This window comes from Entamoeba histolytica, genomic scaffold, assembly GCF_000208925.1.
Source record: "Entamoeba histolytica HM-1:IMSS scf_1104750516509 genomic scaffold, whole genome shotgun sequence".
NCBI lineage: Eukaryota > Evosea > Mastigamoebida > Endamoebidae > Entamoeba > Entamoeba histolytica.
Window position 1 is genome coordinate 23,386 of NW_001914962.1, and position 21,609 is coordinate 44,994.

At 24.7% G+C, this 21,609-nt stretch overlaps 9 protein-coding genes across 9 annotated transcripts, besides 2 other annotated features; 4 read left to right on the top strand and 5 right to left on the bottom strand.

Moving 5' to 3' along the window:
- Positions 1-123: 123 nt before the first annotated feature.
- EHI_016410 (uncharacterized protein) lies at positions 124-1,648 on the top strand (the record flags this gene model as incomplete). The annotated part of the gene is made up of 2 exons (XM_648426.1): positions 124-257; positions 334-1,648. 2 exons carry the CDS (start codon positions 124-126, stop codon positions 1,646-1,648), a joined length of 1,449 nt encoding a protein of 482 aa, XP_653518.1.
- A 122-nt stretch (positions 1,649-1,770) lies between these two features.
- EHI_016420 (zinc finger protein, putative) lies at positions 1,771-2,682 on the bottom strand (the record flags this gene model as incomplete). Its single annotated transcript, XM_648427.2, has 3 exons — positions 1,771-1,894; positions 1,948-2,424; positions 2,474-2,682. 3 exons carry the CDS (start codon positions 2,680-2,682, stop codon positions 1,771-1,773), a joined length of 810 nt encoding a protein of 269 aa, XP_653519.2.
- A 308-nt stretch (positions 2,683-2,990) lies between these two features.
- EHI_016430 (myotubularin, putative) lies at positions 2,991-5,780 on the bottom strand (the record flags this gene model as incomplete). The annotated part of the gene is made up of 1 exon (XM_648428.1): positions 2,991-5,780. One exon carries the CDS (start codon positions 5,778-5,780, stop codon positions 2,991-2,993), a length of 2,790 nt encoding a protein of 929 aa, XP_653520.1.
- Positions 5,781-6,391: 611 nt separating this feature from the next.
- EHI_016440 (uncharacterized protein) lies at positions 6,392-6,856 on the top strand (the record flags this gene model as incomplete). Its single annotated transcript, XM_648429.2, has 1 exon — positions 6,392-6,856. The coding sequence occupies one exon, from the start codon at positions 6,392-6,394 to the stop codon at positions 6,854-6,856; it is 465 nt and encodes a 154-aa protein (XP_653521.2).
- Positions 6,857-6,934: 78 nt separating this feature from the next.
- On the top strand, positions 6,935-9,085 carry EHI_016450 (uncharacterized protein; the record flags this gene model as incomplete). The annotated part of the gene is made up of 1 exon (XM_648430.1): positions 6,935-9,085. The coding sequence occupies one exon, from the start codon at positions 6,935-6,937 to the stop codon at positions 9,083-9,085; it is 2,151 nt and encodes a 716-aa protein (XP_653522.1).
- Positions 9,086-9,232: 147 nt separating this feature from the next.
- Positions 9,233-9,872, top strand: EHI_016460 (uncharacterized protein; the record flags this gene model as incomplete). The annotated part of the gene is made up of 2 exons (XM_648431.2): positions 9,233-9,485; positions 9,586-9,872. 2 exons carry the CDS (start codon positions 9,233-9,235, stop codon positions 9,870-9,872), a joined length of 540 nt encoding a protein of 179 aa, XP_653523.2.
- A 167-nt stretch (positions 9,873-10,039) lies between these two features.
- EHI_016470 (uncharacterized protein) lies at positions 10,040-12,271 on the bottom strand (the record flags this gene model as incomplete). The annotated part of the gene is made up of 1 exon (XM_648432.2): positions 10,040-12,271. One exon carries the CDS (start codon positions 12,269-12,271, stop codon positions 10,040-10,042), a length of 2,232 nt encoding a protein of 743 aa, XP_653524.2.
- Positions 12,272-12,653: 382 nt separating this feature from the next.
- Positions 12,654-13,004: a repeat region.
- A 569-nt stretch (positions 13,005-13,573) lies between these two features.
- On the bottom strand, positions 13,574-16,792 carry EHI_016480 (Plasma membrane calcium-transporting ATPase, putative; the record flags this gene model as incomplete). Its single annotated transcript, XM_648433.1, has 1 exon — positions 13,574-16,792. The coding sequence occupies one exon, from the start codon at positions 16,790-16,792 to the stop codon at positions 13,574-13,576; it is 3,219 nt and encodes a 1,072-aa protein (XP_653525.1).
- A 571-nt stretch (positions 16,793-17,363) lies between these two features.
- Positions 17,364-17,657: a repeat region.
- A 38-nt stretch (positions 17,658-17,695) lies between these two features.
- Positions 17,696-21,364, bottom strand: EHI_016490 (uncharacterized protein; the record flags this gene model as incomplete). The annotated part of the gene is made up of 1 exon (XM_648434.1): positions 17,696-21,364. The coding sequence occupies one exon, from the start codon at positions 21,362-21,364 to the stop codon at positions 17,696-17,698; it is 3,669 nt and encodes a 1,222-aa protein (XP_653526.1).
- Between the last annotated feature and the right edge of the window lie 245 nt (positions 21,365-21,609).

Here is a 21,609-nt window from a genome sequence, read left to right on the forward strand (position 1 = left end):
AAATATTATTGTTCAATTTTATTATTATATTTCCTTTTTTTAACATATTAAAAATAGATTTCAAGTTTTTCTTAGTAAAAGTTAAAAATAAAAAGGAAAAAAACTAACATTCTCTCTTATATCATGTCCGAACAATACAAATACCTCTTAGATCATCCACCTAAACAATGTAATTATGATGAGTCATTAAAAGGATTAGTAATGGCGCCATTTTCTGAAGGTGAACCTATTCCAGTAAGATTTATGTTAACTAAGATGTTTGTTATTTCTATTTATAAAAATAAAGAAGAAAGGAAATAAAATAAAACCCCATTTTAATATTAATTTAAATAGCAATCCATATAACTTCTCTCTTTTTGTATTTCATAGTGCTGAAAAAGACCTTAAAGATATTGAAGATGAAATGATGATGGTAAGTAAAATGTTTAAAGCACGTATTATTGCATTTGATTATCCAGGATATGGATTAAATAAAAATAAGAAAGATGTTTCAATGGAAAAGATGCTTGATAGTATTTTTGATGTAATGGCACATAAAGGATATAGAGAAGATAGAACTCTTATTCTTGGATATTCTCATGGATGTGGACCAGCATTACAATATGCATCTATTTTATCTGAAAGAAAGAAAGCATCTTTATCATTAGAAACAAATGGGATTATTTTATTTTATCCTGTAGACACAATTCCATTAGGAATTGACTATCATTTTCAATCATTTTTCAATTCAGTTCAAAATGTAGTTTATTATCACGTATTAATGATGGTTCCAAAACATGATAAATTCTTTAATTCAATGAAAGAAATAGAAAAAATAAGAAAATCAGATGAAAATTATAAAAGTAGAGTAGAGGTTTGTGTACATAATTTTTCTCGTTTAAAACCAACATCATTAAATAGAAAACGATTAATAGATATTCATGATAGTACATATCCTTGGTTTAAGAAGGTTGATGCTCAAATTACAAAATATAAAGTTAATAAACTTAATATTTCTATGGCAATTACTACTGTATTAAAACTTAATAAAAAAATTCCACCATTACCAACTCATAGTGATTTCTTAATCAATCAATTTTTGAATAGAAATAGATTAGATGAATTAATTCCTATTTTTGAAGAAAAGAGGTTATATTCTACAGTATTTGTTATTATGAATAATTTAGAAAATAGTTCTTTAATTGGAGAGGATCGTTCAATTGTAGATAGGTTAAATAGAATTTGTAGAGTATTTAAACCTATTATTACTAAAGACTGGAAAACTCTTAGACATGATATGCTTTGTGAAACTCTTACTAGAATAGATCAAACTACTGATATTTTAGATAAAAAAACAAAAGCTCTTCAAAGTAGTAAAAAAGTAGAAGTACCAGAAGGTACTTTTAATAACAATGAGATTGAAATGGATTCTGAATCTAGTGGTGGAGATAATTTAAGTGAACAAACGTTCATTACTCTAAACGGTAAAAAGGTATTAAATCCAAAGAAAAAAACTATTGGTGGTGCTACATCAAATAAATTCGTTGTTCCTCAATGGGCAAAAGGAATTGAATGTGACTTTACAGTGTTTGTTAAACAACCAATTAATTTTTCTGATTATTTCTTATGTAAAGAATCATTACACAAAAAGCATTCAAACACTAATTAATAATTCAATTTACGTTTAATATTATTTTCTACTCTTTTTATTTGAAATTATTTTTAAATAAAGGATAAATTGGAGGAATAGGTCTAAACAGAAATTTAATCCAATTATTGATAAATCCTTGATTATATATATCTCTTTTTAATTCTTTCATTCGTTGTAATTCCTCGTGATATTTGATATATATGAAATATAAGTAATGTAAAAACAAGCCCAAAACAAGGAACACAATAAATACATGTTAATGGTCTAATTATTGAGTCTTTGAAAAAATAAATAAAGAATAAATTATTTGAACAAACTCTACAAACCAGTGAGACTTCCAATTATCAAAAAACCTTGTCCAAGTCAATGGATATTGAATCCCAATAAAAAGGCTTATGAAAGATGTTATAATTAAATAAAATAAATATACAGAACAAAAAAATACTATTCCCATATATGATTTATAATTTCTTCTTCCAATACAATTTCCTAACCATGGACAATGATGATCAAATTCTTCAACACAATTATTACAAATTCTGCAATGAGAACATCTCAATGGTTTAATTATTAAACATGTCATACAAAATTTTCTTGATGCAACAATATTATCTGGTAATATCACATCAATTCTTGAATTATTTAATTCATCATTACCATTGCCAATTCTATATTTCCTTGGAATAATTCCTGGGTTTGAATAACACGCTTTGAAATAAAAGATACAAACAATAATAAACAAAAGTAAAAATGGAACAATCAACAATGGATATACTCTATAGAAATTTGGAATTCTAAAATTAAAATTTAGTTGTTCTTTATCAAAAGAAGTAAAATACAAACGTTGAAATGCAATACAAAACAGTAGGAAAAAAGAACAATATCATTGAAAAAAAATTCTTATAAAATCCACCTCCAAAGACACAATGAGAATGACACCAGTGTTTTGAATGTGGTGGAGTTTCATGATATAATCTATAAAATGATTTTTCACAATCTGTATTAATTAAAATTCTTTTTTCTTCTTCGTTGTATGGTGAAAGTATATACATTGTTTCTTTGTCCATTAGTTGGTTTAATGAATAACTTAGTTTTTATGAAAAAAAAAACATTTTATTTGTTTAAAAATAAAATTTTGTTTTTTGTTTAATTTTCAAAAAAATTGTTATTAAATATTTATATTTTGTTATTATTATTTTAACAGAAATAATAATATTAAAATAAAAATTTGTACTACTTAAAAAAGTGATGGAGTCGTGTTTAATGAATCACATTTATAACATAATTCTATGTAACTATAATAAACTAAATAAATAGGTTTGTGAGAGAAAAATAATTATTATAACAAAAATGAACTAAATTATAATGAATGAAATTTGTGATATTGTAGATAATATTTTCTCCATAAAACTGGTACTTGCTTCTCCAAAAATGATAAATTTAATATACTTGTTGAAGGGTGGTATGATGGATTTACAAATCGACATTGAATTTCTTTATTATTTAATATATTCCAAAGTGATTCAGGTCGAGGATTGATTGGCTCAACACAATTAAATAAGAAATTACCAAAATAACATGAATAAGTCTGTTGAATAATTTCTATCAAAAATGTTTCATTAAATTCAAATTCTTTTGGAAAAATTCTCATAAATTGGTAAATACAATCTATGAACTGAAGAAATATTGGAGAATATTCATTAATACTTTGAGTGGATATAAAATGGCGACACCGATCTTGAAATTTATGTCCAAAAGCAATCCAGTCTTTGTCTATTAATGCTTCTAGTCCTTCTATTGTTCGATAATATGGATCAATAATAATTTCAACTAAACTAACGATTTGACTTGTTCGGTCCCATCCATCAGAACAATGAATAAGTAAAGAATTTCCATTAAGAAATTTATTTGTTGTTAAATAAGTTCCTTTAAGTATTTTATTGATGTGATATAACCATTTTGAACTAGTAATCATTTTCATACCATCTGTTGCACCAACATTACAATAAGAGAGTTTCTTTGTAACAGATGTTAATTCAAGAAAACTTTCTCTCATTTTATGAATATTATCAATTTCTAAAAAGATAATCTCTGAATTTTTATAATATCGAATATCTTCAAACCCCATACCTTTAATCAAATTAGCAGATGCATTTAATTTAGGTCTACAATCAATGATGCTAATTCGTTTATTTTTTGATAATTGAGCTGCTTTTTCTAATAATTTTTCATCACTAAAACATCTACTTGTTTTTAATCCTACTAATGGTTGACTACTTCTCATAATAACACCTTTTTCTCTATTCCACCAAGTAGCTGCTGGAATTCTTCCTTTACTTCTAAATCCAATAACTTGATTAATTTCTTCTTCATTTACAATTGGAACAACAACTTTATTTGGGTATCCTTTTACATCAATCCGTACTAAATTCATTCCACTTTTATTCCATTCTAATCTTTCAAGCTCTTTGTCATAATATATAGGACTTTCATAATTCCCCCTAAAATAAAACATTTCATGAAGTCTTCCACGCCCTACAGCTTTCATAATAATATCTTCTAATTCATCAGCTTTATTTCCATCGAAAAAAGCTAAACTAAATTGATGAAAATTTTTACATTTAACTAACACACAACAATAATTTCCAATAGAAGGTAATAACACTTTTTCTTTTTTAATTTCATAGAATAATGGAATAGGTATTTCAAATCCTTCTTCAGAACATAGTCTTCTTGGTGAAGAAAATAATCCATCATCTTCTTGGTTATCATAATCTCCTTTTTCTACTCTAAAAATTATTCTAGCTGATGTAATAATTAAAGATCCTGCAATAAATTTAAGTCCAATACATGTAACAGGTGGTCCAGCTTTATATTGTAAATGTAAATGAAGAATTCCTGAATAAATTTTTACAAGATGTTCATATGGATAACAACTCAAATTATTATTTAAAGTTTCTTCTCTATTATTACTTACAACTCCCTCTTTTTCATTAATTTGATTTATTTTAGTCAATTGGGTATTAATTTTATTATCATTATTCTTATATTCTTTTTCTTTTATTTCTTTTAATTCTTCTTCATGTAATGCACTAGCAGATAAAATCATTTTCATTTCTTTGTTCACAGCTTGAAGACTAATAAAGTCTGTCTCTTTCATCTCAAGGTCTTTTAATTTCCTATTTTCAGTTACAATTACATTGTTAATAGTTAAACAAACAGAACTGTTTAATGTAGTTTGAACACTTTCCAAGTTTGTCCCCATTATAGCCTGAACTGATAACTCAACAAATTCTCCAACATTATCTACAACATTCTTAGTTTTAAGTTTTTTTAATGCAGTGATAACATTTTTATTTTGAATTGTTTGTTTAATTTCTTGTTTTAATTGTTTCTTTTTATGTGGATTACACTCATTACAACATTCTGCAAATATGTTATGTGATACTGATGATATTGATTCAAAGACTTTTTTAATTGGACTTGGAATTTTAGACTTAGATGATGGGAAACGGGCAATTAATTTTGACCACCATTCTGCTTCAATATAATTTGCCATTTGAAGAATAAATACAGTTTTAGTATCTATTGAAAGGAAGATATTAGTTGGTGATGAGTGAACATAAACACATGAATGAATAGGTAATGAAACGTCAATCACAGGAAATGAAAATTCATCAGTCGTAAGGTAAAAATAAAGGTGATAATTTTGAGATAAAACAAGATGAGATGATGTGAATTGAAGATTGTCTTGTATTAAACAATCACAAAATTTCATTGACCCTTCATGTAATACTGTTACTAAACTATACACTGGTTGAAAAGATTCAAAAAAGAATTGAGATTTTTCTATTTCTCTTTGAACAGATTCATTTGAGAATAATGCATTAATTAATGTTTGTAAATCATCAATTTTTTCTTTACTTTCTAATATCACTTCTTCTGACCAATCTTTTAATAAAATAGATCGAGTAGTTGTTAATTTTTGTAAAGAAATTAAATATTTAATAAATTCTTTCCATCTTCGATAAACATTCCACATTAACTCAACTGAAGTAACAGTTATTTTAACTATTACCTCATTCGTTTTCTCATTTTTTTGGCATGAATCAACTCTTACTTGAAAGTAATTTTCAATCTCTTCATTCATCTTAATTCTCCATCTTTTGGAGTTTTGTTTTTATTTTTTATTTTTTGTTTTTTTAATAAAAACAAATCAACTTCTATAAGTTTGTATTTCAATAACACAAATAAATGTTACTTAATTATTTAAAGTATGTTTTCCTTTTCTTTTCTTTTATTTTCTTTTCTTTTAAAATTTTTTTCCATATCTTATTTTTGACGTTTTAGTTTCAATTAAAAGGAGAATAAGAAAAAAACTTGAAATTATGAGCTATAATTACGTTCAACAACAAAAAAGCAAACCTAAATTAAAAATCTTTAGAAAGAAAGAGACACTAAGTAGTTATTAATATAAAAATGATAAAAAAACTATAAAAAATTAATATTATTCTTTATAATTATTAATATAAAGAAGAAAAGTCTCAAACTAAATATAGAATAATTTTTTCCTTTATCTCTCATAACTATGGATTTATAGTAATATATTAAATTGAATGGTTTATCACTTTCATCTCTCAACTTTCAGCAAATGAAAAATGCTTTATTTAGAATTATAAACAGACGAAAACTAAAAAGGATAATTTTAGATATTTCAAAAAAAAAAAACATCTTGTAATTGATTAATTCAGTAAAAAGATAATGGTAACTATCAACTTATCAAAAATCGGTAAGATTGTTATTTTCGTTTGGACTATCGTTTCTGGAATCTTAATGCTTATTACTGGTATTACCCATTTTTGTAAGAATAAGTATTCTAAGTATAGGTCACCAAGTAAATTCCCTGCTTTTACATCTCAAAGTGGATTGGCACTTCTATTTCAGGCATTATTCTGTATTGTTTTTGGATTAATGTTTATTCTTCTTCCATTCTTTTCATTCCTTGGTAAAGTTAAATTTATTAAAACTATTACCATTTGTTATAACAGAGCAACACTCATTGTCTTCTATCTTGTTGGAGGACTTTTAATGTTCCCTTTATGTGGATGGATGGGACTTATCTTTGCAATTATTTTCTGGCTTTCTCTTCTTCTTATCATTGCTTCATTCTTCATCACTAAGAATATTTCTACATTCAAAAGTGAAAGTTCTTCTGATAAAAATTAATTTATTTCTTAATCCGTATTTTTTTATAATTGTTTTTAAGTAAAATAAACTATAAATCACTAAGTTAATTTTTACAACATGAAACCAACTTCCATCTATATCAATTCAAATGAAGAAATTAAAACGAGAACATATGATGAAAGTAAATGTATTAAACTTATTCAAAAATATAACTTATTAATTGAATGCTATAGTGATAATAAAAGTCTTATTTTTCCAGGAACGTTGAGTTGTGAAATTGGAAGATTAGGAATGATGTTAGTTGGTTCATTTAAAGAACAACACTTTACTGAAATTAAAATGATGAAACAACACTTTATTGAATTAGATAAAAGTATGAAAATAAATCATTATTCTTATGATGATGAACGTACAATAAGAATGATGTTGGGTATTTATTGTTCAATTCAAAAATTAATTGATTCATATAAAACAGAATCTCTTGAAATACAAAGTAGAAATAAAAAGTTAGTAGTTGATTTTAATGAAGACCATTGTTATACTTTTCAGTATTTAATTGGACTCTATGAACAATGCAGACTAAAATTAAAAACAAATAACAAATCATTAAAAGAATTAGATCATTACCTTCATCAAATTCAAATAGAGTTTAAATTTTCTGATAATGAAATTTATGACTCATCAAATTCATTTGAAAGGTTTATTAAAAGTTTATGTGATGGAGTTTATGTAAATAACGATGAAAAAAATAACTTTCTCGCAACCCAACGAATTTTAGATTATTGTCATATTAATTTTCCTACTTTACAAAATATTTGTTTAGTTTCAAAAGAAGACAAACCTCCATCAATCAATGATGATAAAAAATATAATTTTGATTGGATGAATGAAGTAATGGAGTCTTTTCATTCTAAGTATTATGAAAATATTATTTCTATTATATCATATTATGACCTTATTAGTGTAAATGATTTTGATTTATTTTTAAATCTTCATTCGAACAATAAGAATATTATTTTAATTCATGAATGGATTTCACATATTCAACAAATTCAATTCACAATAGAGATGATTGTTTGTTGTTATGGAAAAAATTCATTTAAAAGAATGCCATATTACGTTAAATCAATGATTGAGGTTTCTAATTGTTTCTCATGTATTTTAGCAGCTGTAACAATCAATATGATTATTAGAATTTCTTCAGAACGTACTATTTCTCCTTCAATTAAATTATATAATTTATCACTTGCTTTAGTATTACAAGAAATTGTAAAGATTCTAATCCCTTTCACTTCAAACTTTAAAATGCCAAATAAGAAAATTGATGAAGTTATCAGCCAAAGTCTTCGTCCTCTTTCAATGCCTAAATGTAATCCTCCATTATACTCATTTGAAAGAATTCGTTTAGAAGAATATAAATCAATAATTAAGTCATATTTGGATCAAAAAACATCATTAACACCAATGAACGTTATGAAAATACAAAGCTATGCTATTTATCTCAGAGTTCAATATGGATTTGATCCTTCAACTATTTCTTTGTTATCAGCCTTAGATGAAATAACTACTTCTTATGAATATTTTGGATTTTTACCTTCAATTCTTCCTTTTATACAATGTGTCCTTCCTCTCATAAACCAATCTCCCGCTTGTTGTCTTGGTTATGCCCCTTCATGTCTTGGAATTTATGAACCTGAAAAGGTAATTCTCAACCGAACGATTTCAAATCTCACAGTATCAGATGGATTTAATATCTCAATTTTATTAAATAACATCCATTTAGCCAATACACTATCACTTGTCTATTCTCATTGTTTCCATTATTGTGAATTTTCTTCAATTGAATTAATGAATGGTATTAAAAAACTAAATGAAAATTCTTTTAAAACTTTGAACATTAAAGATATGTATGGTATTTCAGTAGAAAATCATTTCATGAATGTACTTGTTCATAGAGGAATTGACTTCTATGGGATGCATTTTATGGAAAATGCATTGTTTCCTCTATACAGTCATTCTTTAGTTTCTTCTCTGAATATTTTATTCCATTCCCATCAGAAGCATTTCAAATTATCTGGATTACTTCCAATATGCTATTTTTTAGAAAAGAATGACTGTACACAAGAAGAGTTATTAAAATTAATAAATACTCTAAAGACTATTTTCTGTGAAGATTGTCAAATAAAACAAACAGAGATTGAATCTTCATATTTTGACAAAAAGTTATCGAAAGCATATCTCAAATCAATTATTACTATAATTCAATAACATTCACTTTCAAGTTCTTGTGAGATAAAAGATATGCATCAAAACTATTCAATAAAAAAATTTATAAGAAAAAACTATTCTTAAAATTATAAAAACATAAAAAGAAAAGTTTAAAAGAAAAAACCTACAAATTATCAGAAAAGGTGAATGTTTAGAAAGTTTACACGAGAAGATTTTGGACCTTTAAAACAAGTTAAAGCATCACAAACAAAACATATTAAACAAAGCATTTCTACTCAATACCCAGGACTTCCTATTGATGAGTTATTCCCCAAAAATATTCCATTATTTACTGCTAATTCAAAAATTGATCATTCAACAGCAATTTTATCAAATAACAAAGTTTATTTCTTCCAACAAAAAGAAAATTTTATTCCAACACTTCAACTTGCTATGACTTGTTTGTTTATAATGTTTTAGTTAATTATAATTAAGTCACAACAAAATAATTGTATTAAATTAGTTTATTATTAATTATAATATATATATTTATAGTTTAGACCCTGAAATGATGAAACAAGTTCAAGTTGATAAAGGAGCAATTAAACACGTTTTAAGTGGAAGTAATATTATGGCTCCAGGATTAACTTCTGCTGGAGGAAAGTTACCAGATGATATTGTTGCAGGGAATTATGTATTAATTATGGGAGAAGGAGTTCAATCTCCTCTTGCCATTGGATTAATGAAAGCATCTGCTGTTGATATCAAAAAACAAAATTCAGGAGTCGTTATTGATTTAATTCAATACGCAGGTGATGGAATATGGACTGATTGTCTTGAACATTAATTTTAATTGACTTAGTTTTAGAATAATCTATATTAAAATAGAATAGATTCCAAATTGTTAATTAATCGAAATAACAAATTCTTTTTATTAAGCAATTCATAAAGAGTTAAAAGTATAATTTAAAGAGTAAAAAAAAAATAATATTTGTTTAAGGAAAGAGAGATTAATTAAGCAACATATTGAATATCTTGTCCATCTCTCATTAAAAAATTTTGATCAATCAATATTTCAATCACTCTTCTGATGACATTCACATGAGCTTTAAAAGTTTTTTGTACAACAGTAATTGTTTGTTGAATTAGTTGTTGACAACTCATAACTTTTGAGTGTTTCATAATTCTAACAATTGTACATTTTAAGAGATTTTCTCTCAATTTAAGTATTTCATCTTCATCATTATCATCTTTTTTTATTTGTTCTTGTTGGGTTTGGCTAATCAACTTTTTCAATACCATCATTACTGAAATTTTTCTTACTTTAAGATTAAAGTTTGTATTTACAGAAACTTGAGTTTCATTTTCAATAAGACTAGTATTTTGACAAAGGACTTGTTTATGAATAATTCCACTGATAGCATTTTTAACAAAAGAAGAAGGAAGATTTAAATCTAGAGCAATTTCTGAAATTTTTAATATGTTATGAGTATTAAATAATAATAAAATCATCATTTGAGGTAATGTTGCAGTTATAAAATACTTTTGGTTATATTTAATTATTCCACTTGACTTTTCAAGACACATTGTCAATTTTTGAGTTGGTTTCTTTTTAATATAAAATCTTGTAAAAGAGTCAAATCTTTCAGTTGTCATTGAGTCAATTTTCATTTGATATTTATCTTTTAAATATACATTTAATCCACCGAAAACAAGACAATTAAAATTATTTGATTTTGATTCTTGTGAATATTGTTGACTATAACCAATAGATTGATTATATTCTGTTTGAATTTTAATCATTTTCATTACTCCAAGACGGTCAAAATTTCTCATATGTTTCATTAATATTTCTTCATTTTCTTCATTACTATTCATTAAAATTAATCGTTCAATAAAGTTTTTACAAATGAAATGACAGAAAATATCTTTGTTAACAATAAATTCACCAATTTTAAAAACAATTTCTATTGTATTATTAACTGAATCACTATCTACACATACCATACTATTTTTTCTAATAATTAAATTAATATAACGAGAGAGTAAAGTAGGAATAATGATATTATCTTTATCGTTTATATAATTTGATTGTTCTATAAGTACTTCTTTAAATAAATTTTCCATTTTAGCTTTTCCTTTACAATTAAAGCAATGAAAGAATTGTTTCCAAAGATTAAATATTTCAATAATTAATTCAACAGATTCTTTAATATTATCTAAACTTATTTTACCAATAATCATATTTAATAAAAGACTTTTAATACTTTTAACTGTATTATTTAATACTGTTTCTTGATTATTTTCAATAAAAAGTTCATCAATTCTTTTAAGTAATGCAAAGTTTTTATCTCTGACAATTTCTTCAATACTACTATTAACTTTATTTTCTTGTTTTTTAATAATTTTTAATAAATTTGTTAATAATATTTCTTCAACATTATTATCAATTCTTCCTCTTTTTATTCTATCTTTTTCTTCACAATAAAAACATCCAAATAATTCAAGATATTTTTTTAATCCATTTTGATAATATACATCACTAATTTCTTTATATTTATCAATAGATTTAATTATAAGAGTATCATAAAACTCTTTTGACATTTTTTTATATTCTTGTAATGATGGAAGATATTCTTTATAAAACTCTAAAACATCACATACAACTGAAACATCAACACTTTCTCCTTTTCTTGATAATCTCCATACTTCTACTAATTTGTCTATTATATCCATTTTATCTTTAATACTTTTAATAAATTCTATTCGTTTTCTTTTAATTAATGTTGTAACTTGTTCATTAATTCCAACACTTTCATCATATGAACTAAATACTCTTATAATCTCTGGTGATACAATTTTTATTAAATCAAGTGTATCTCTTAATGATGAAACAAATTTATCTAATGACTTTTGCATTACAAACTCACTAAAATAATTAAATAATTTTGTTATTCGTTCTTCAATTTTTTGTTTAATATAGTTATTTAATTCTTCATTAATTCCTGTGTCTAATTTAATATATAAATCAAAGATTTCTGAATGATATATAATTGCTTCTTTCATTCCAAATCCTTTCCTTTGTTCTATTTTTTGAAAAAATGGTTCAAGTACTTCAAACGATTTATCAATTATTTGATATTTACCTTCATTTATTTGTTGTTTTATTATATTTTCTTTATTATTATCATTATTTTCTTTTAATTCATTTTCGTTTATATGTATTTTACTTTTCTTTGGTGGCATTAATTTATTTATTTTTTTTTTTTTTAAGTTCTTTAAATTAAATCCAATAAAAATGATATTAAAAACACTTTTTTGTTGTCTCATTGTTTTTAAATTCTTTAATTCAATTTGAATTATCTTTTGTTAAGAATTTTGATTTGTTTCTTTGTATCCTAACACATTAGTGTATTGAATTAAACAAAGTTAATATTAGTTTGGTTTTATTCTCTATTTCTCATAAAAAAAAGATATTATATATGTCTCATTCTTAAACTAACAAAACTATTCCTGTTTTACTTGTATTGTTTATAGATTGTTACTACATATCTTAATTAGTTGTTTAATTAATATATATATTCAGATCTTAACATTTTTTTTTACTTCTAATAAAAATGGATGAAATTTTTCTTCATATTAAGAAGTGATTCTTTCACTTTCTACCTTATCTTTTACTTCTAATAAATATTTAAATATATTTTTTATCACATGAAAATTAGATAATTTTTCTTCTAATATATTATCAAAATTGAAAATATAAAACATTAAATCTTTCATAGTTTTGATTATTATTGTTTTTAATGTATTAATGGGAAAGTCTCATTGGAATTTTAGTGATTTTAATCTTCTTAGAAACTCATTGAGTATTAATTTATTTATTAATAATATTATGGATATTATTTCTACGTATATTAATTCTCTATTATGTCTTATTTTCTCTTATATTTATTGTATAATTATAATTTAACTCGAAACTTGAAAGTAATAATGTCAGATACTTCATACAAACATTAAAATAAAATAAGTCATTGAACCACCAATTATTATTTAATTATGATATTTGACTTGGTAAGAAAATGTTTTATTGAATATTTCAAGGATAGTAGCGATTATTATTTATAATGATAGAATATTAATTATTATAATTATTTGTAAAGATGATAGTATATTATGTATTTGTTATAATTCAAGTATATATGATAATATGAGGTATTATGAAAGAAAAAAGATGTAGTATATGTTATAGTTTATGATAAATGATATTATGAATTAATAATATGATGGTAGGAAAATATTCAGCATAAAATAAGACAATAAAGAATAAGAGAATTTTAATACATATTAAAATTCAAATAAAGAAATGATAGTAACTTAAATGAAGAATAAATAAGTTGATGAAATTTAAAAAACATTAAATGAATGTAAAGAAAAGAATGATAGAAAATAAATCAAATACCAATTAATATTTTGTTAATTCATTAAAACATTAAAAAATAACCAAAAATAATTTTTATTTATTTTGTTTTTCAAAATAGTCAAAGTATTTTATTCATCATCACTACCAATAGACTCATATTCCTTTTTACCAAACTTATTTTTAATTTTACTGAAAAGTGAGGCTGACTCTTTCTTAAATTTCTTTGGTTTAGATGCAGGTACAGGAATAAAGAATGAAATTTGTCCAACAACGATGGTTAGTATAGTAGAAGCAATTGATAATACCCAACCTTGCCATGAAAGACCATATTGACCTTGTGATGGATTAAATGGAACACCATCAAATAAAATACCAAGGAATTGAACAATAATAATTTGACAAATACAAATACCACCACAGATTACAAGGAAGTACCAATTTGTAAACAACCTTTCAAAAATATTATGTTCACCATTTACTTTTCTTGAATTGAAAAGATTAAAGATTTGAGCAAAGACAAACATATTAAATACTAATGTTTGAAGTTCAACAGTATCAGTTTTAACATCATTAATACTCTTAAACCCAATATTATCCCCTGCACAATATTTACTAAAATCTTCTCCTCCAGAATGTCCAACAGTTTTAACAAATCCACATGGTGCATCAAGGAATGGAATATATTTTCCTGCAAAAACAATAGTTAATGTAATAATTAATTGATATGCTGCTTGGAAAAGAATTGATCTTAACATTTTAAATGAAATAAGTGAATCAAATCTACCAAATGGTTTTCTATCTAATAATGAATCGGTTGGTTTTTCAGTTCCAAGTGCTAAAGCTGCCAATGTATCCATAATCATATTAACCCATAACATTTGAAGTGCATTTAATGGTGATTCTCCAACAAATACTGAACCAATAATACAAAGTACCACAGCAGAAACATTAACAGTTAATTGGAATTGAAGGAATTTTCTAATATTATCATAAACACATCTTCCCCATTTTACTGAATTAACAATTGATTGGAAATTATCATCTAAAATAACAATGTCTGATGCTTGTTTAGCTACATCAGTTCCTCTAATTCCCATAGCAAGTCCTACATCAGCTGCTTTAAGTGCTGGGACATCATTCGTTCCATCTCCTGTAACTGCAACAACTTCTCCTTGACTAATAAGTAATTTAACAAGTCTTTCTTTATCTTGTGGTGAACATCTTGCAATAACTCTAAGATTTTCTAATTTCTCAATAATTTCTTCATCAGTTAATTCTGCAAATTTAGGTCCTTCTATTGCAATATCATTTTCTCTTGAAATAATATTACATTGTTGTGCAATTGATCTTGCTGTTGCTATATTATCTCCTGTTACCATTCTAACAATAATTCCTGCTCTTTGACATGTAGCAACAGCTCCTGGAACTTCTCTTCGGACTGGATCTTCAATTCCAAATAAACTTAATAATATAGATCCTTCTTCATTAGCAACTTCATACTTTTCCTCTAAATTATTTGGATTAGCTGGTGTCATATCTTTATATGATAATGATAATGTTCTATATCCTTTAGATGCCCATTCTGCTTGACATTCTTCAAGTTCTTGTCTAACTTCCTCTGTTAATTCTTTAATTTCTCCTTGTCCATTCATATAATATTGACATTTTTCTAAAATCATTTCAGGTGCTCCTTTTGTAAACATTCTAATAGTGTTTGGTTTGTCTATCCAAACAAGTGTGTTCATTCGCTTTTTAGCACTTGAAAATGCAAACATTTGATAAATATTATTTTCATTTCTTTTTCTAATTTCTAAATAATCCACTCCTCTTTCTTTTACATACATTAATAATGCTCCTTCTGTTTTATTTCCAATAACATTAATTTGTCCATTTTCTTCAACCAATGATGTAGATGGTGAACTATTTATTGAAATATTCATATTAATAAGTTCTTCATATTCTTTAGCAATTGAAACTTTTTGATCTCTTGTTTCCATTTTAATTCCTCCAAACCATCCATTTACAACTGTCATTCGATTTTCTGTTAATGTACCTGTTTTATCTGAACAAATATTAGTACAATTTGACATTGTTTCACATGCCTTTAAATGTCTTACTAAATTATTATCTTTAAACATTTGTTTCATTGAATATGCCAATGAAATAGTAACTGCAAGTGGAAGTCCTTCTGGAACTGCTGCAACAATAATGGTTACAGCCAAAATAAAGTAATCAATCAAAACAGTTAATGAACTCCAGTCAAATGAATATTTTTCACAATATTCATTCCACATTGGGTCTTCTCTAGTAACATTACATTCAAGACATCCTGCAATAATTCCATTATTTTCATCTGCTTTTAATACATCACTATGTGTAAATTGTGAAACAATATAATAAATTGTTAAAGCAATAAATACTAATGCTCCACCAGCCATTCCAAAATATCCTATTTTCAAAGCAATATTATCAAGATTTTCTTGTAATGGTGTTGGTTTTGTTTTATTTTGATTAACTGCTTCCATTGTTTTTCCCCACATAGAATTTGGTCCAACTGCAACAACAAGCATTTTTCCATTTCCATCTGTAACTTTTGTTCCTGACATCATATAGAAACTTTTTTCAGATTTTTTAACAGCAACTGATTCTCCTGTCATATCAGATTCATCAAGTCTTAAGTCATTACCGTGAACAAAAACTCCATCAGCTGGAAGAAGATCTCCAACATCCAAATTAACTATATCTCCAACACATAAATCAAAAATAGAAATTTGTTGTTGTTCACCATTTCTGATAACTTTAATTTTTACATCTTTTTCATCTTTAGAAAGAGCCAAAAACTTCTTTTGTTTAGAATAATCAGAAATAGATGCTCCAAGTGAAGCAACTAATACAGCAGCTAAGATAGCAAGTCCTTCAATCCAATCAGTATTAAATTCTTTTTCTTCTTCTGTTACATTAGCTAAACATTTGTCCGTAGAATTTGGAACAACAAATGCTAATATTAATGAAACAATAGCTGCAATAATAAGAATAATAAGTGTTTTATCTTTGAGAGCATCAAACCAAATTTTCCAAAATGGAATAAGAACAGGATCTGGTGTTCTATTCTTTCCAAATTGTTCTTGTCTTTTACTGTATGATTCATCACAAATTCCTTTATCTACATCAGTTTCAAGTAATTTAGCAATTCCATTAGCACCTCCTAATTGGAGGAATGTTTCATCTTTTTTATTAGTAATCATCTCTGATAATTCATTACCAGAAATGGAATAATATAAAGTTCCATTAGGGTCTCCAGTATATTCTTTCTTTTGTTCTTCTTGTTTTGATGGTTTTCCACCCATACAACCTTGATATGAAAATAATCAGTTTAAAACACTTAAAAAGGGTTGATTACGTATTCAATTTAAATTTCCTCATTTAGAGTTAAATTATTATTATTATTTTCTTTTTATTAAAAAACTAATTAAAATCCCTCTTTAAAAACAATAAAAAACCTATTTTTAATCTTTTCATTTTATTTTTAAACCAAAAAATTTATTTCTTCTTTTCCTTATTAAGAAAAAATAAATTAAATTAAATACATTTAATATAAAAAGTATATTTTTAAATTAAGAAGATTTATTGATCTTCTGTTATACAGAAAAAATACTTTATCTTTATTCCTTTTTTTATTTAAATTAAAACCTTGAATAAGATTCTAAAATGACACGTCAGAAACTCTACTCACAAAATTAAAATAAAAAAATAACATTGTTCCATCAAGTACCATTTAGTTTTGATGATATTTTTTTGTGAGATAATACCTATTCAAGACTATTTGGTTGTTATTTATTATTATTTATGATAGTGGTATTATCTATTAACATGAAAAGTATAATATTGATAATGATAATTTTGAATTGAACGTTTTTGTATTACCAAGAAAAATATGGTTCTATTAATGATTATTAATATTCAAATAAGATAAAAAATAATTATTGTGTTATTAATTTATTATCATAAAATAAGAAAAATAAATGTTTTAATATTCATTAAATTCAAAATAAAAACCAGGTAGCAACTTAAATGAAGAATAATAACTTGATAATATTTGAAAAAAAATTGATTCAATACAAATAAAACAGATTGAAAAATTTACATCATTCACTTCTCAAATAGATAAAAACTTAATCATTCGGATAATAATTAACTATTTTTTTTTTATTTAATTTAAAATGTTAAACATTTAAAGACGAATCAACAAGTTATTCAAAACATTCTTTAGGGATTAAATTTAGAGACTCTAATTGAGAACATCCATAGAAGCTATGATTTCCAAATGAAGTTATTGTAGAAGGAAGTATTATTGATTTTAAATTGTAGCAACTATCAAAACAATGAGAAGGAATAGAAGAAATAGAAGAAGGGATAGTAATACTTGTTAGATTAATACAATTTTTAAAGCAATATTCTCCAAGAGAAGTAACTGAAGAAGGTATTGAAATATTCATTAAATTAACAGAATTTCTAAAACAATTATCATTAAAACAATTTACTAAATGAGGGATATTTGTAGAAAGTAAATATATTTCATCTTGAGAGAGAGTAATATTGTAACAAGGAATCTTATTTTTTGAGAAATATATATATTGAAGTAATGATACATTAAATGGATAATTTGAAATAGGAGTATTATTAATAATGATTGAACGTAAAGAATGACAATTTGTAAAACAATCATAAGAAAGTGACGTTAGTCGTGACGATAATGCTATTCTTGTTAATTGTTTACATCCACTAAAACATAATCCTCCAATAAATTCAACTGAATCAGGAATACAAATTTCTTTTAAAGCAGAACAATAACTAAATGCAGTTTGTCCAATCTTTTTTAATGAAGAAGGAAGAATTACTGATTCTAATCTAGAACAATAACTAAAACAATCTTTATCAATTTCTTGAATTTGATCACAAATTACTTCTTTTAAAAAATAACATCTTTTAAAACAACATTGTCCAATTGATTTAACATTAGAAGGAATATGAATAGATGTTAATCCAAAACATTTATAAAAACATGAACTATCTAAAATTTCAATAGAAGATGGAATATTAAATGATACTAATTTATCACACATTCTAAAACAATTTTCTGGAATCTTTTTAATTTGACACGGTTCTTCAAATTTACATTTTTGAAGCCCAAGACAAAAATCAAAACATCTTTTTCCTAATTTTGTAACTGAAGATGGAATAGTTATTGAAGAAAGATTTTTACAATTAAAGAAACAACACCCTTTAATTCTTTTTAATTGATTTGGAAAATGAATTTGACTTAATGAATGACATTCAGCAAAAACATTGTTAGATAATTTTGTTATTTTAGATGGAATTTCAATAGATTTTAAAGAAATACAATAATAAAACAATGAAGATGATAATTTTTTAAGATAAGGAGGTAATTCAATACTTTTTAATGAAGGACAATTAGAAAAAACATTTCTTTTAATTGAAACAACACTTGAAGGAATTTGAATTTTAGACATTTGAAAACAATCACAAAAAACACCAACTTTTATTTTAGTAATATGAGAAGGAACAATAAGTTCCTTTGAAGAAAAATCAAAATAAGTATTATTTAATGTTTGGATTTCTGAAGGTAAGTATTTTGAGTCATAAATATCATCATCATTTACTTGTGCAATATTAAGACATTCAATATTATTTCTTTTTAATAAAAGATATTCAGAATAACTTACTAATGAAGTATATGGAAGTAAATTTGTTGGAAGAGAGAGTGACGTTAAATTATCACAATTTTTAAAACAATACTTTCCCATATATTGAACAGAAGATGGAATTATTAAATTTTTAAGAGATGAACAACCATTAAATGCATAAGACTTTATTTTAGTAATATTTGTAGAAAGTGTAATTGAAGTTATATTAAAAGATGATTGAAAACAAGACTTTCCAAGAGAGATAACATTTGGTGGAAGAATAAAGCTATTTTCAACTAACTTAGAAAAACATAATTTAGATATATGAAGATCAACATCAGTTGGAATAATAGTATCTACATTATTATTTCTTCTCTGTAAATAATCCTGATCAGTAAATTGGATATTTGTACAATGAATATTTAATGAAGAAAATAATTGATACTGTTGATAACTAACTTTATATTTATATGACAAATCTTTTTCTAATGGAATAATAAGATTTTTAAGACCTCTACAATTTAAACAAATGTCTTTTCCAATATATGTAACTGTTGTTGGAATTGAAACAAATGTTAAACTATGACAATCAGAAAAACATTTTTCTTCAATACGCTTTAAAGAAGAAGGTAAAAGTATTTCTTTTAATTGAACACAACCAGAAAATGCATTCTTTTTAAGTTTAACTAAATGAGGTGGAAGAGAAATAGTACTTAAATTTATACAAAATTCAAAAGCACTTGCATTAATTGAAGTAATTGTTGAAGGGATTGTAATAGAAGTTAAAGCAGAACAATTCATAAATAATTTACAACCAATACTTGAAATTGATGATGGTAATTGAATTTCTTTTAATCTAACACAATCACTAAATGCTCCAGAAATAATATATGTAACTGATGTAGGAATATAAATAGATGTAATAAAAGATCCAACAAAGGCATTTGAATCAATAATAACTATATTTGTTGGAATACATATTGAACGAATTTCTCTAATATTTTTAAAACATTCTTTACCAATAATTAAAGCATCATCAGGTATTTTAGGTTCATGAGTTAATGGGTTATATGTTAATACTGAACCACTACTAAAAAAATTAATATGAACACAATTAATACCAAACTTTTCTAATATTTGTTTGTCATAATAAGACACATCAAATGGATATTCATTATTTTTTAATGGAACTTCTAATGTTTGAAGACTAGTACAATTCAAAAAACAATTACATGATATATTTACTGTCGTATCTGATATTTTTAAACGTGTTAATGAATAACAATTTTCAAAACATCTTTCTCCAATATAATCTACTGATGGTGGAGTTTCTATTTCTTTTAAAGATGTACAATTTTTAAATACTTTTTGATTAATCATAACTACTGTTGATGGAATATTAATACTTTGTAAACTACTACAATTTTCAAAACATGAGTCAGATATAAATTTTACAGTATCTGGAAGATGTACTGAACTGAGTGCTGTACATCCAAAAAAACTTTTATTAAACAATGAATATAATGTTCCTTGAATAACAACTTCTTTTAATCGTGCACAAAATGCAAAACTTTCATATCCAATAGATACAATATTTTGTGGGAATTTTACTTCAGTTAAGTGACTACAACAAAAGAAACATGCCCCATCAATAATTGAAACAGAAGATGGAATTTCAATTTTCTCTAATTCAATACAATTAAAAAATGTACAAACTGGTAATTCTTTTAATGTACATGGAAGTTGTATTTGAGTTAATTGAGTACATTGACTAAACGCTTCTTGTCCAATTTTTCTAATAGTATTTGGAATGATAATTTTTTGAATTGGAGTGGATTCAAAACATTTATCACCTAAAGCTTTAATAGCAAAATTTTGTGGAATGTCAATTCCAAATTCTTCACGATCTGAACGGGTATAAACAATTTGATGACATTTATTAAAATTCTTCATTTGATTAAGTGCTTCTTTATAGGTTAAGAAATAATAAAATGAATATGTTTCTATTGGAAGACGAATTTCGTTTTTATGGTACAGGCATTGTGTTTGAATTTTAGGAAAAAGACGAAGATTTGATATTGAGATAGGATTGTATCTAAACTTTTCTAATGTTTCTTGAAATTTTTTACATACACAAATAACGTTAATAAAATCACTTTTATATCGAAAATATTTACTACAAATCAATAACGAATAACTATCTAATTTTTTCATGATTTGATATTTATTAGAGGGTAGTTAAGTTTGTTAAGATAAAAACCCTCTTTTTTGTTTTTTTTTTCCAAAATTTTTGTAATAAAAAATGTTTTTGTATCAATATTTGTTGAAAATATTTTTTAAGTTTTCTTATTTCTTCAAGACTAAGGAAAATTAAAGATCTTCATATAATTTTTTATTTATTTGTTTTTGTTACATGAAAGTTACTATTGTCAAGCGAAAAGTTTTTTTTGGAAAAGTTT